General features: G+C 44.6%; 1 protein-coding gene across 3 annotated transcripts in view; it reads left to right on the top strand.

The window, feature by feature from the left end:
• The first annotated feature begins 3,142 nt into the window (after positions 1-3,142).
• LOC108507340 (charged multivesicular body protein 3) overlaps positions 3,143-12,901 on the top strand; it is a 32,458-nt gene continuing 22,699 nt past the window's right edge. The window contains exons 1-4 of one of the 3 annotated variants that reach the window (XM_017835231.1): positions 3,165-3,465; positions 5,566-5,705; positions 9,074-9,129; positions 9,555-9,657. In XM_017835231.1, the coding sequence (XP_017690720.1) occupies positions 3,240-3,465; positions 5,566-5,705; positions 9,074-9,129; positions 9,555-9,642 (510 nt within the window). In that variant the 5' untranslated portion in view covers positions 3,165-3,239 and the 3' untranslated portion in view covers positions 9,643-9,657. Of the gene's footprint in view, positions 3,466-5,565; positions 5,706-9,073; positions 9,130-9,554; positions 9,658-12,901 lie in introns of those variants that run through there. The other 2 variants (XM_017835227.1, XM_017835232.1) reach the window with 2 other exon arrangements.

Raw genomic sequence — 12,901 nt, forward strand, 5'->3', positions numbered from 1 at the left:
AATGTTAGTTTGCTGAACTACATCTTGATAAACTCAAAAAAATTAAGACAAAAAAGGTATAATATTTTAACGTGGTAAAGGATCAAATTAAGATTTTAAATCCTTGGTTTTACTGACTTCGAAATGTTCCCTGTGGAGTCTGGAAAGTAGATTATTGTCTGTATTCCCAGGCTGCACAGTCAGCAACTGCTCTTAGGAGAGGGTGGGGGAGGAGAGGGAATCCTTGCCATTTATCAAGGGGCAGCAGATAAAAAGACTACAGGTTTGGCTGTCTGACAAGGGAAAGTGGCTGTCCCAGTTCTCAGGATTTGGGCTTGTTTGCTTGTAATCATAGTAAAAATACTTTTGCTGCCAAAAATATTTAAAACCAGATCCCTGTTTTGGGTTTTTGTTTAAAGGTGGAATTTATGTTCTCCATTAGCTTCACATTTGTAACATTTGCTCTGTGATCATACAATTGACTGAGTGATGACTGTTTAATGCTGTTAATTAGTAGTGTTAACCCTGGGGTCTTTAAAAGTCACTGTGTGTCATCTTTGTGTTCAGCCCAAATGAATTTTAAGTCACTGTTAAAATATTTAGATTTTCCAGATAATTAAAACTCCCTGAAAGATTGTTTGCAGGTGACACGTGAAAGACATTCTGAGTTGTAACTGGAAACCAAATATCTAGAAAACAGCACATTTTCTGGTAGGGTCAGCTTAAAGCATCAGGGATGGAAAGGTGAGGAGGGAAAGGAGCACCAGAGAGCCTGGGAGAGGCACCGGATCCCTTTGGCTTTGCTCTGCCATGCCTTTGGTGAACTCATCACCTGCAATTCTTGCTCCTCCTTTGCAGCTCTGCCCTGGCCCATCCTGTCACCCAGGTGCTTCTCTGTTGGCAGCTGCTTTGTTTTGGGTGGTTCTGGGGGGTTTCGAGTAGAGGCCTGAAACATTATTTTTACTTTCCTGAAACGACTCCGAGGTTTTGAGTTCTGGCAGATGATTGGCTTGGTCTCTGCAGGGGCCTCGTCAGCAGTTACCACTGGGGAATGTTGCTGATGGATTTCGCTCAGCCCGTGAGCGCTGGGAAGTGACACACCGGTGACAGCCTCCCCAGCAGGCGGTGCTGCAAATAGTTCAGCTGTAATTGTTGTGAGGTACCTTCCTGGTGCCTTCCTGCCGGGGGAAGCAAGAGCATCCCCGAAGGAGTTACAGGGGAGAGAAACACAGGGATTGGGTATAGACCGGTCTGTGGGGCTCTTGAGAAACAAACCAACAAACAATGTTTTCTAACTAAAATATACAAAGTTCCTTTTCAAATATGCAACTCCCACCCATCATTCACACTGGTGGGAGCCACTTCGCTGCTCACTTGAAACAAAAGGTAGAGAAATCAGGCAACTTCTTGAAGGTGTGACCAAAGCAATGGGCCTTCACAAAGCTTTTGAAAAAGAACCGTGTTCCTGGAGCAGCTCAGGGCTCAGAGCCTGCCTGGGGCCCTCTAAGTGTGTGTTTTATTGACTGTGCCCCGGCTCCACCAGCTGCAGGGACAAAGTCACTCCCTTGTATTTTGCCTCTAGAGAAGGATTCATCTTATTGATGCTTTGCCACCTGCTCATCAGGGAATGGGCCCTGGCTTTTGCAGGGAGAGCTTCTCAAGCTGCAGTGGCTGTGGAGGAGAGAGCAGCACCTCACCTGGACTTGCCTCCAGTACCTTCCCTCCCAGCTGGACCTGCCACTTGAGGCTCGCTGCAACCCCAGCAGAGCTGCTGAAATCCCTTTGCATTTGCTTGAGCAGCGCCAGCAGGGACGGGGTTTGCAGCCCACTTTTATCTTTTCCACACAAAAAGGCTGAACAATAAAGTTGTATGTGACTCCCGGTGTGAGGCACACCATTTACCAGCCCATAAGGGCTGTTTGTGAGGAACTATGTCTGCAATCCTTCCACTCTTCCCCTTTCAGGAGCCAAAATGAGCCCATTCCTGAAGAACATACAGTCGTGATTTTTCTTCTTGAAGAGGCTGTGGTGGCTCCCTGACAAAACAGGCTAAACCTGGGTTGTTTTTTTTTCCTTTTTAAATCACATCAGCACACTGAGAACCCTGTAAATGTGTTTTAAAGGCTCTGAGGGGCACAGCGGTTTAAATGCTTTTTCCAGATCAATATTAGCATGCCTTTCTGAAAATTGATAGTACAGAATTACAGCGCGTACACTCTGGAGGGTTTGTCAGTATTTTTAAAATTAAGCTGTGCTATTTCTGTGCTCATCTCTATGAGCTGCCAATTTTCATGCAAATTATGGATTCTTAAAATAACTAAACATACAAAAGCAATGTTGAGTTTCCTTCAGAGGAGAGCCTTCATGTCAACGCAGCAGCTTGATTTTAGTATGTTTTTTGTAGCAGGCTAAATTGTATCTTTGCAGCCCAACGCTCCGTGTACAGCCTGGGATGGTTCTTTCTGGATCCACTTAAACGGGGATCCAGACTGTGCCCAAAACGCTTCCCATGTGAGCACAGACCCAACTTAGAGCCGTGTCAGAAGTCGCAGTGGTGCTCGCAGGTTGCATCTGGCTTTGGCACAAGTTCCCAGCGCCAATGCAAAGCTGCGGAGTCCGAGTTCCGACCCGTGCAGATGGAGCTCGCTGTGGAATTTGGTTTCGCGCCAGCCAAGGGCTGGGAGCAGGGTTGGGAGCAAGCCTAGCCTGCGGGAATGAGGAGTGGAGGGATCATCCCTACACCCAGCAGCCCGAATCCAAATAAACTGTGTCCACTAAGCTGTCCTAAAACTGCCCGAACAAATCGTCCCCGTTCTGGCTCCGTAAATATTTTTCTTCTCGTGAGCCGCGTGGGTCGGGGTGGGATCTTGCCCCCTCCCTCCCCGATATCCGAGGTATTTCTATATTATTTTCCTCGCAGGAGGCGCAGCCGCAGGGTCCAAAGTTGCCGCGGGGGGCAGGGACGCTGCCGCCCCCTGAGCGCGGCGATGCGGGGTCGGGCCGCGGTGCTGAATCACAGCAGGGGAGAGGAAGGGGAAGGGGAAAAGGGAAGAAGAGGAAGAAGGGGAAGGGGGAAAAAGGGGAAGGGGGCGGTGCTGGCCGCTCACGTCATTGTTATGTCTCCGCGGCTCCGCCGGGGCGGGGACAGCGACAGCGGCGGGCTGGAGGCGGGGGGGCCGCGGCCCCGCTCCCCTGACAGCCCCCGCTCCCCTCCCTCCCTCCCTGCCCGGCCCGGCCTCCGGCTCGGCGCTCCCGGGAAGATGTGGGTGAAGCTGTGCTGTTTGCTGCTCTACTTCCTGGCGCTCTTCGTGCTCGCCCGGGTGTTCGAGGCCGTGGCGTGGTACGAGAGCGGCTTCCTCGCCACGCAGCTGGTGGACCCGGTGGCGCTGAGCTTCAGGAAGCTGCGGACCATCCTGGAGTGCCGCGGGCTGGGGCACTCGGGGCTGCCCGAGAAGAAGGATGTGCGGGAGCTGGTGGAGAAGTCAGGTACGCGGGGCTCCCCCGTGGCCCGGAGGGACGGACGGAGGTCGGTCCCCGGCCACCCCCGCGGGGCTCGGGGCGCCCTTGGGATGGAGACCCGGGCGCTGCTTCCCTTCGCAGGGCGGGTGTGGGGAGCGGGCTGGACCCCCCAGCTCGGGGATTAGTGGAGCGAGGCCGGGGAGCTCGGGGGGGGACGGTCAGACCCCGGCGGCGTTGTGAGCCCGGGCGGGCTGAGCGGAGGGAAAGGCCTGCGCTGGACGGGGCACCAGCAGTGGCCCTTCCCTTCCCTTCTCTTCCCTTCCCTTCCCTTCGGGTTCCGCTGCGGGCGGTCGGGTCACCCAGGGTGGCACAGATGGGAGCGAATGTCGCCTGCCGTGACAAACAAGAGGAAAGAACCCAAATAGCTGCAGTGGATCACTGTTTACAGCTGGGGCCAGGTCCCTTCCCTGTATTCCTGCCCGCTTCCTGGGGTTATTGCAGGTACGGCTGTCAAGATGGGCCCCGAGGAAAGCGGTGGTTTCATAGATGAGGAGCAGAAGGGCTGGGTACCCAGGGATGAGGTGTTTTTATACAGGGGGAGCAGAACTAGATCTTGCATATAAAAAATAGCCTGGAAAAAAAAAGCAGGGAGGCGTTTCGGGAAGAAGGGAAAACCAGGTGAAGGAGGTGGACTTTCTGGGGGGAGTGATGAACAGCGGAGGGTGAAGAGCAGTGGAGATGCAAGGAATGGCAGAAGTGTCCTGAAAGTAAGGGTGCTGCCTGGAGCAGGGGGGAGCTGGCCCCGAGGACTGGGAGATGGGGCTGATGTAATAGCTGTAGTGCCAGCCAAGCAGGAAAATGTGAGTAGCTGCTTTTAAATCAATGATCGAAGGGCTTGCTGATCCAGAAGAGAGAGAAATCCCAGCAATCAGGATAGGCAGTGAGGGTCTCTTAATGTCTGGACAGAAAGGGAGAAGGATTTGGATGGATATAGTGAGTTCCATTTAACTTTAAAAATGCTAGTTTAAATAATTGATATTAATCCCGGGCATTTAAGTCCAATTTGCTGTTATTGTTCATTGTTTATTTATGGTTTTATGTTGTTTGCTAGCTTTGCTGCTACAACAGTAAAAAGCAAAAGTAAAAAAAAGCGGTAGGTGTTTCCAATCCCTTTCACTCCTTGGCTGTCAGGTACTTTCATGATGTCATGATGTTTGGGTTGCATATGCTGCAGAGAAGTGTTTAACTCCAAACAAATTGTATTAACCAACTTCTTCAAATGTCATGGAAACACTTCTCATACCAGCAGGCTTTGCAGCTTTTTTCCGTGTTTTTTTTTTTTTTTTTCCTTTCCTCTTTTGGAAGCCCCTCAAGGGTTTCAGCTGTTACACTTATTTTTATATTTTGAAAGAAACAGCATTTTTGGACAAGACTTCATTTCTTAAAGCTTAATAGATTAGTTACTAGAATGCTGGTTGTCATTAACAGCGTTTGTAATGATTGTGAAACGAGACATGAGAAGGAAATGAGATTATGAAGGAAACATTATCGGATAATTTTACTGTGAGCTCTTTAGGTCGCTGCAATTTGAGTTCATGGGAACTTTTCCCAACTGTGCAAACAGAAGCCAACAGCTAAATTATTCTGCCTGAGATTCTTAATTGCAATAGGATGAGCAACACTGAGTTTTGGTACAAAATTATTGATTAAAATTTTGGAAGTCTGAACTATCAGTGTAGCTTGCTGCAAAACTGCTGTCCAGTGAAACGAAAGCGAAGATGCATCAACCTGAATTGCTCTCAGCCACTGAACGTTGTTATGTGCAGAGAACGAGGCTTAGAAAATGTTCTTTTATTCCTTTGTGTGCTCAGTTGCACATGTGGTACCTCTGTGTAATCAGAAGCAGAGCATTCGTGTCTTCTGCGGTCTGACAGATGAAGTCAGATTGTTCATAGTCATATCACTAGAGATGGAATTATAATAACTTTAAAGTTTAGCTACCTTTGTACTGAAAAGGCTCTCTGAGCAACCCCGCAAATACAGTTAGTTAAACTGTTACTAGAATTTATAAAGTGATCTTTCTCAAGTGCCATTTTAACTGAATTTCTCCAATTGTCTCTTTTTCAGGAGACCTCATGGAAGGAGAGCTTTATTCAGCTCTCAAGGAGGAAGAGGCCTCTGAATCGGTTTCCAGTACAAACTTCAGTGGTGAAATGCACTTCTATGAGCTTGTAGAAGACACAAAAGATGGGATCTGGCTGGTACAGGTATAGAAATTCAATCGTTTCTTTTATATATTTATCACACCCCAAATGTATTTCAAAGGAGGAGTTTATGAGGATAGTTAACTAGCTGTAAAAATATATAACAGAGAGATCTGGTGACAAAGATAAATTATATCCGGGAGATAAGGAATAGAGGAATAAATCTGTTAAAAAAAAAACGCAGGAGAGGCTGGAAGCGCCAGAATTCCTATACAATCAGGAAGAAAAATAAAACCTGTTATTCTGTGGATTGCTTTTTGAAAAGCAGGCACTTTAGAACCAGAAAACAAGCAAAGCAGCACACACTTAAGTACACAGAGTATGCAAGTCCTTGGCCCTGGTATTCTGAGAGCCTGTGTGATGTGAAGTAGGTGCATTAGCACAGATGCTCCCAGCTGGCACAGGAGAGGTGCTTCTGGTGCTGCTTTTCCTTTTGGCTGCCTTACAGGCTCAGACCCAACCGATTTAAGTTTCTGTTTATCTAAGTGGTTTAGAGCACTTGTAAAATCTCTGTTGGCTTTTCACAAAGGCAAGAGCTCAGTGTGCTACTTCCCAGGTTTAGCAGGCTGCTTCTACAACACACTCTTGGGGCTTAAAGTTAACCTTCTCCCAAACCTGTTGGGCCCAGCAGTTATGGAGTGTGCTCCCCCAGTGCTGCATGAGAATAAGAGATCAATTAGTAAAAGAAAGAAAGACTTTTTCAGATTGGATTCTGAAACAATTCATCATCACTCCTGAGAACATAAGTAAACCAGACCAAAACGCAGAATTATTTTCTGTGTCAACTTTTTTGTTAGTAAGAGGTTGGTTTTTTTTTTAAGGCATAAGTTTCCTGCTAACAGTCACATCAGGCAATCAGAATTCCCCATCAGGCAATTAATTGTTCAGTTGATAGCTCCCACCTGGTTTTTCTGGTCTCGCTTCATGTTTTCTATGTAACAGGAAGTCATTAAATCTTGATAATCCATTTATTAGGCCTGCACTGTCACCACATCAGATCTCACCCCCAAATAGACAGTGAGAGAACAGATTACCTTCAGACTAGAAATGGCAGTTGTGTTTTGGAAAAGATGTATTTGCAGTTTATTGAATCCAAGCTTGAGGTTTAAATCATGCAGAAGGGTATTCTTGAAGCAGAGTGCTGAAAGGAAGTTTACATGTCTCCAAGCTAGTTGATAAGTACAAGCATGAATATGCTATGAAAAACCTTCCCTTCTCCCCATGCAGCTCAAAAGGGTAAAATATGGTAGTTCTCTGTTGTCTGTTGCTTGCAGAATTTTACTTGTAATATATTTTCCACTGGCTTCCTAATAGCAGATCAGATAGGCTGTGCTTTGATATCTCCAGTGTGATGAATGTTGTCATCATTCTGGGAATATTTGCACAGCTATTCAGTTGGTCACAATAGCTGTGGAAAAAAAAATTAGTGGAATTTACTGAATAATTTACTGAACGCTATTTGTCTGTTTCTCTACAATAAAAACCACAAGACATGTCAAATTCCTATTTTTCATTCTTGCTTCTCGAGTTTTCGTCACTTCTGAGTTTTCATTTGCTCCATTCCCCACTGTAACTCCTGTCTGGATAACTCCTGTGCTGGGTTTCTTCGTGTCCTTCCACAGGTTTTTCCTTGCTTTTTCTTAGGCCTTGTCCCTGCAGAGCCAGTTTTTACCATCTCTTCCCTGTTCTAACCCTTGCCCATCCTCCTTTACCGTTAGGCATCCCGTGGAAACTTCACAGCTAATTAACCAGCTCGATGATTTAGGCAGGGAACAGCGGAGAGTGAGGACTTCTCGTGGATGGGCTTGGCGAGCACAGGCAAGGTCGGAGATTCCCCTGCTTTGTTGCTACTGGTTGGGAAGCAGAAGGGATCTCCAGATCCTTTTCAGGAGCAGGAGGAGAGGAGCATTTCTGGCTCAGCTGGCGCAGTGGCTGTTGGTTGAGTTGGTTTTGAACACTTCATAACTCTGTATGGGAAGACTGGGACTCTGAAGATGATTTTTATTTTGTAAATGAAATGTCTGGTGTGGCACAGGCTGGCAGTGTGATAGCCGTCACTGTCTGCAGAGAATCAAAGGGAAAAGAGGAAACAATTTCTACTTCTTGATGTGTTTGACACACATTGAGATGTGAATTTGTCATCTAGAGTCAGCGAGATGAATTCCTTGAAGAAAGTCCAAGTCAGTACACAAGGATTCAGTGTTTGTGGGTTTGTTTCTTTATTTTCTGGAAATCCACATGCAAAGCATCCCTGTTCAGTGGTAATTTGTTTACCAGTGTAGCTGTTCACAGCTCCTGTGTGGCGCTTCCGTAGAGGCACAGACAGCAGCATGTTCTTTCTCCTATTAGCTCATGATCTCATCACCTTTCCCTTTATGCCGTTCTTCTTGCTTGCCAGCTGCTGCTGTGCACTGCTCTGGCTGGCAGGGAGGGTGAGTGGTAGTTTGTGGAGCTGCTTCTCTTGTTGGTAGAGGAGTAACACGGAGTGTTCTTACTTTTCCAGACTCTGGTATGGCTCGTGCTCTCTCGTTAGTCTCTAGAAACCTGTCACATCCAACAGTATCATAGCCATTGTGACTTTTTAAAAACCTACAATAAGTGAGCTGCAAATAAAAATCCTCTTTGAATGAAGTTAAAATCTAAGTTAATGTATATTTTTATTTTAAAAGTCCCTACTGTAACGTAGTGGTAGAGAGAAGTAAAGGGAACTTTCTTCTTGGCATTGAATTACGGGAACAAACATTTTGATCGTGTCTAGTAGAAGTGAAAAGACCATTATTATGGATGTAAAATGCTGCAGGCTATTCTGCATCTCAGCTCCTAGTTCAAGTGGTGTAGTCACAGTGCAAGGGATGTGCCTACAACACTTTGGTGGTGGTGGTCTGTTTGTTCTTTCTTTTGCTTGCAATTGTTATATTTGCCTTTTGGATTTTGCCAGGTGATCAGGTGTTCTTGCTAAAAGGAAATGAAGTAGAAACACTCTATTCATTTAAAAATACATCATTCAGTATTTCTGTCTTTTCCAATAGCCCTTCAGGATCATTTACCACAGGATACCTGATTTTTAGCTTTCAGTTTCCTTCTTGAGAGGCTTCACATCCAGCCATGGGTGCAGAATACCATCAGCTGGAATGTAATAGTTCTCATGCTGCCTGTGAATCGGTGTTAATTCATTACAGAAGCTCATTTACTCTCAACCTCTGACTTAACTGACAGCTTAACTGAGCTGTTCAGATCAGGTGCATAGATCACCCCACCTCCCTTGAGAAACTCCACGTAATTTTGAGGTGGTTAATTGTTGTGTGCTGTGATGGATGTCATCCTTTGTCTTTGCCTATTTTGATCTGATTTCTCAAAATCTCTTTTCTCAGAAAAGCAAGAGATCTCCAGATATCTCCAGTCCATATGGGTGGATTCTGAACCAGTTGTGAGTTCTTAGGAAAGAGCAACTATGCAGAAATTCAGTTCCATCAGCACAATGAAAGATAATAAACAAGAGAGTGAGATGTCTCAGAGTTAATAAAAGTGCAGACAGTCATGTAGAAACTCATTGACATTCTCTGGAATAAGTGAGCTTTTTTCCAAGCTTTTAATAAGTAACTCACCAGTCCATTTATAATTAATTGTATTCCGAATGAGAATTTTCCAAGAACTTCTACTTCTCTTTTATCTACGGGAGCGCAGTTGGCAACATAGCTGTTGATTAGAAAAGGCTCTATGAAAAGCACGAAAGAATTAATTAATTAATAGACTAGAGTTTTTGAATCTTTGTGGAGCCCTAAAAATCTTCCAGTGTGTGCATGGACTCTGTACAGTAATATTGGGCTTTCTCTGCTCGTTTACCCTCCGCAGGCACGAGGAGTTCGTGGGTGTCTCAAACTGGAAACTGCTGAGCCAGACTGACAGTTCTCACGTGCATACAACCTTACCTGTTCATTAAATCAGTTAGAAATCAGTTTTGACTTTGGCAAAGCCATAGGTTTTTTCCAATTCAAATGTCTGTATTGCTTCGTGCAGAGAGTGACTTGCTGAGGCTGGGTGAGGACTCACTGCGTCTGGGAGAACCCTCTGTATGTGTGTGTGTGTGTGTGTGTATGCAACAGGGAATAGTGTCTCTTACTTCATAGGTTTTGTTCTTCCTGAAAGTTTAAAGCCTGTCACAGTGCCCTAGTGCCCAGAGTTGAGGAGCACTTGGAGTCGTCGTCTTTGTGGCTAAGCTGTAAACCCACATTTTGGCTATTCATGTGTATTCAAAATTGTGTGCTCTTGGTATGAGCAGGTGCTCCTGACACCTGGTGTCTCAGCTAGAATTGGTTAAAATAATGAGAGCTGGAATACCATGAAGAGCCTGTTCTACGTTTGCCCATCTCTGACTCATTCTCATGCTTTGTGATATTTTAGCATTTTTAGTTGTGAGGGAGGTTCAAAACTTACTGAGACCAAATCTTGTTACTGTGACCTGTTTTGAGTTCTCTGCATACCTGCCTGAAAGAGATTGAGCAAGATCTGATTTAAATGCACAGAAAGCAGCAGAATGCTCAAGTGAGGTCACTATCATGCCATGCTGAAGTCCTTCAGGGGTACCTGAAGAGGAATCTGTCTTTGCATTTTGCATTGTTATAGCAAACTCTTATGTAAGCTCTGTTTCCTTGAGCCAATTTCAGTCATATTTTTACTTTTATTTTAATAATGTATGTTTTATAAAATAATCTTTAAAAATGCTTAATGATAACAGCAAATTAAGGAGCAGCTGGATTGATGATGGTTCTAAAGTAGCTGTTGCAATACCGACGCACCTACACAATACACTTTGGTGTATTGTGCCTTTAGATTAGGCAAGAGAGGCAGAGTGCCTTGCTGACTTTGTCCTATTTTTCCAAGTGTTTGTATTTTTCTGTGTCTGGGGTATTTGCTCTTCAAGTCTGTTTGCTTCTTTAAGGTCATAACTGTGACTGCTTTAACATATAGATCAAAACGATTCTATTCATTACTTAATTAATCTCTTTTGGGATAATTCTGTGTAATTGAATGTCAGGAGAACTCTTCCAGTGCAAAAGCTCCCTATTCAAATGTCGGTTGAAATCAGGATTTCAGCAATTGCAGTATTGTGTGTCCCTAGTCAAATTCTATTTGCATTTTGTTTTCTGTGGCACCTGGAAGCCACCTTCTTTGGGATTTGTGGAAGCTAAACAAGAAATCTCAATCAGAACATGTAGAAATAAAGGAGATTTCCAAACCCCCACCTTTCCATTTTTACTTTGCACATCTTAGTGGCATAACTTATCCTGCAGAATTTCATAGTCATTGGTTGAGAATCTCCCGAGCTCTTGGGATATGGTGTGGTCCTCCCAAAATCACAGATGGATTATGAAGAAACTCGTGTTTGAGACTTCAGAGGAAGTTTGTGGGTGGATGCTCAGTGAGAGCCTGTCCTTCTCTCCAGCATCTTCTCCTACTAAAGAAGTGAGTAATTCAAATACAGAGATGGGAGTTCAAACCCTGCAGTCAGAGCCAGTCCTCTGGCCTGTTTTAGGTGTAGTTTCGGGAGCAGATCTGTTCTGTGATGTCAAGTTGTTAAATGGCAGGGTTACTGTGATCTTGTTGGATTCTCTTAGCCCATTAAGATGATTAATGGATTAATTGAGTTACCCTCATTGTCTTACCTGTCACTCTGACATGTGATACGTTACAGATTGTGAACATAGCTAATAACAAGAAAAGCTGGAAGGGTTTGTGTTTGTGTTCCTCCAGAGGTGGTGTTTGTTTCTCAGCTGTGCTAGCCTGCTCTTGTGAGCTTGGGCTTTATTTCTATAACATTAAATAGTGTGTCTCTCTTACATTGTAAATTGTCCAAATACTCCTATCGACTGTTCTCTTCCTGGGAATGTGTGTCTGACTTCTGGCTTGGGTGTATTCATGGCTAATTTGTTCCTATCCGGCATAAATTGACATTGCCCTTTAGTTTCACTGACTCCTGATGTCAGCCCCACTCCTCCCAGTATGTGCAGTCAGTCAACCAGTGTGTTTTGTCGGGTATAATATATCCTGGGCTTTGCTTATTTTGCAGCCAGTTAATATTGATGGCTCATGTTTTCTTGTGGAGCAACTGATAGCCCCAGGCTTTTCCTCCCCTTGCTGTTCCTGAGTGATGAACTCCCCGAGTGTCCCGTTCATTACTGAACTCAATTTCATGTGTGACACTCTGCATTACAAGATTTGTGCAGCTCTTCCTGCATGGCATTATAATCCTCTTTCCTGCACAGATGTGCCTTCCCAGTTTTATGTCGTGTACAAATGGCTTTGGGAGACTTCAGGCTCCCGCAGGAAGGGCATTAGTAGGAATATCTGCTGAACTGAGCTCTAAGGTAAATCTGTTAAGAAGCCTGTTAGCACCTTGCTGGCATTTTGATGTCTCCTTGCCATAGCCAATTTCTTGCTCACTTTAAAGCTCTTTTTCTTTTTTTTACTCAATATCGAAGTTTATCTCTAAATTTTCCGTGTGGCATAATTCATGATACTCTACCAAACTACAAACAGGGTACTGCATTTTCTTACACTTGAAATGCGGTTCTTCTTCTCCAGGAAAAGAGGGATGTTTAGCTCTCAGTCAGAAATGATACATCTTCAGTAATTGCATGCTGGAATGGGGTGGAAAATGCAACCATCTCTGCAACTTTAAAATTTGTTCTGTAGTTTTGCATCCTACTGAGATCAAACTGGTGGGATTTTTTTTTTTTTCATTTGTTCTTAAATATAGCTACTAACTTGTTCTGCTGTCAAAATGTGAATTAGCCTGACAGGGGGTTATAAGAAATCTTCACAGGTTCTCCTGTGATTTCATGTGCTTGTGTTACAGTTCTGGGATGGAGGTTTCCTGCTTACTCTGGTGTAAGTGTATTATTTGAGTTTTGTTTCCATCTTCGGGTGATAGTCTCTTCCCATGAAGTTGCTAACTGGTCCATGGCCAGCCATGTCCTCTTCATTGAAATCTGAGTCATAGCAATAATTTAACTTTAAAAAGAAAATTATCTTACATTTCTCTCCTGTCTTCATTGTATGGTGATCCTGCTGCTTTTCCCCCAGTTCTGTTCCTATTCATATGACTGAAGAACCTTTTGGTACAGCTTGTAATAGTCTTTGTACAGTCTAACTTGAATTGCTCATTTCTCCTTACTCTTTTTTTCTTGCATATCTTGCTT

This window comes from Lepidothrix coronata, unplaced genomic scaffold (assembly GCF_001604755.1).
Source record: "Lepidothrix coronata isolate B3197 unplaced genomic scaffold, Lepidothrix_coronata-1.0 Scaffold252, whole genome shotgun sequence".
NCBI classification, from domain to species: Eukaryota; Metazoa; Chordata; class Aves; order Passeriformes; family Pipridae; genus Lepidothrix; species Lepidothrix coronata.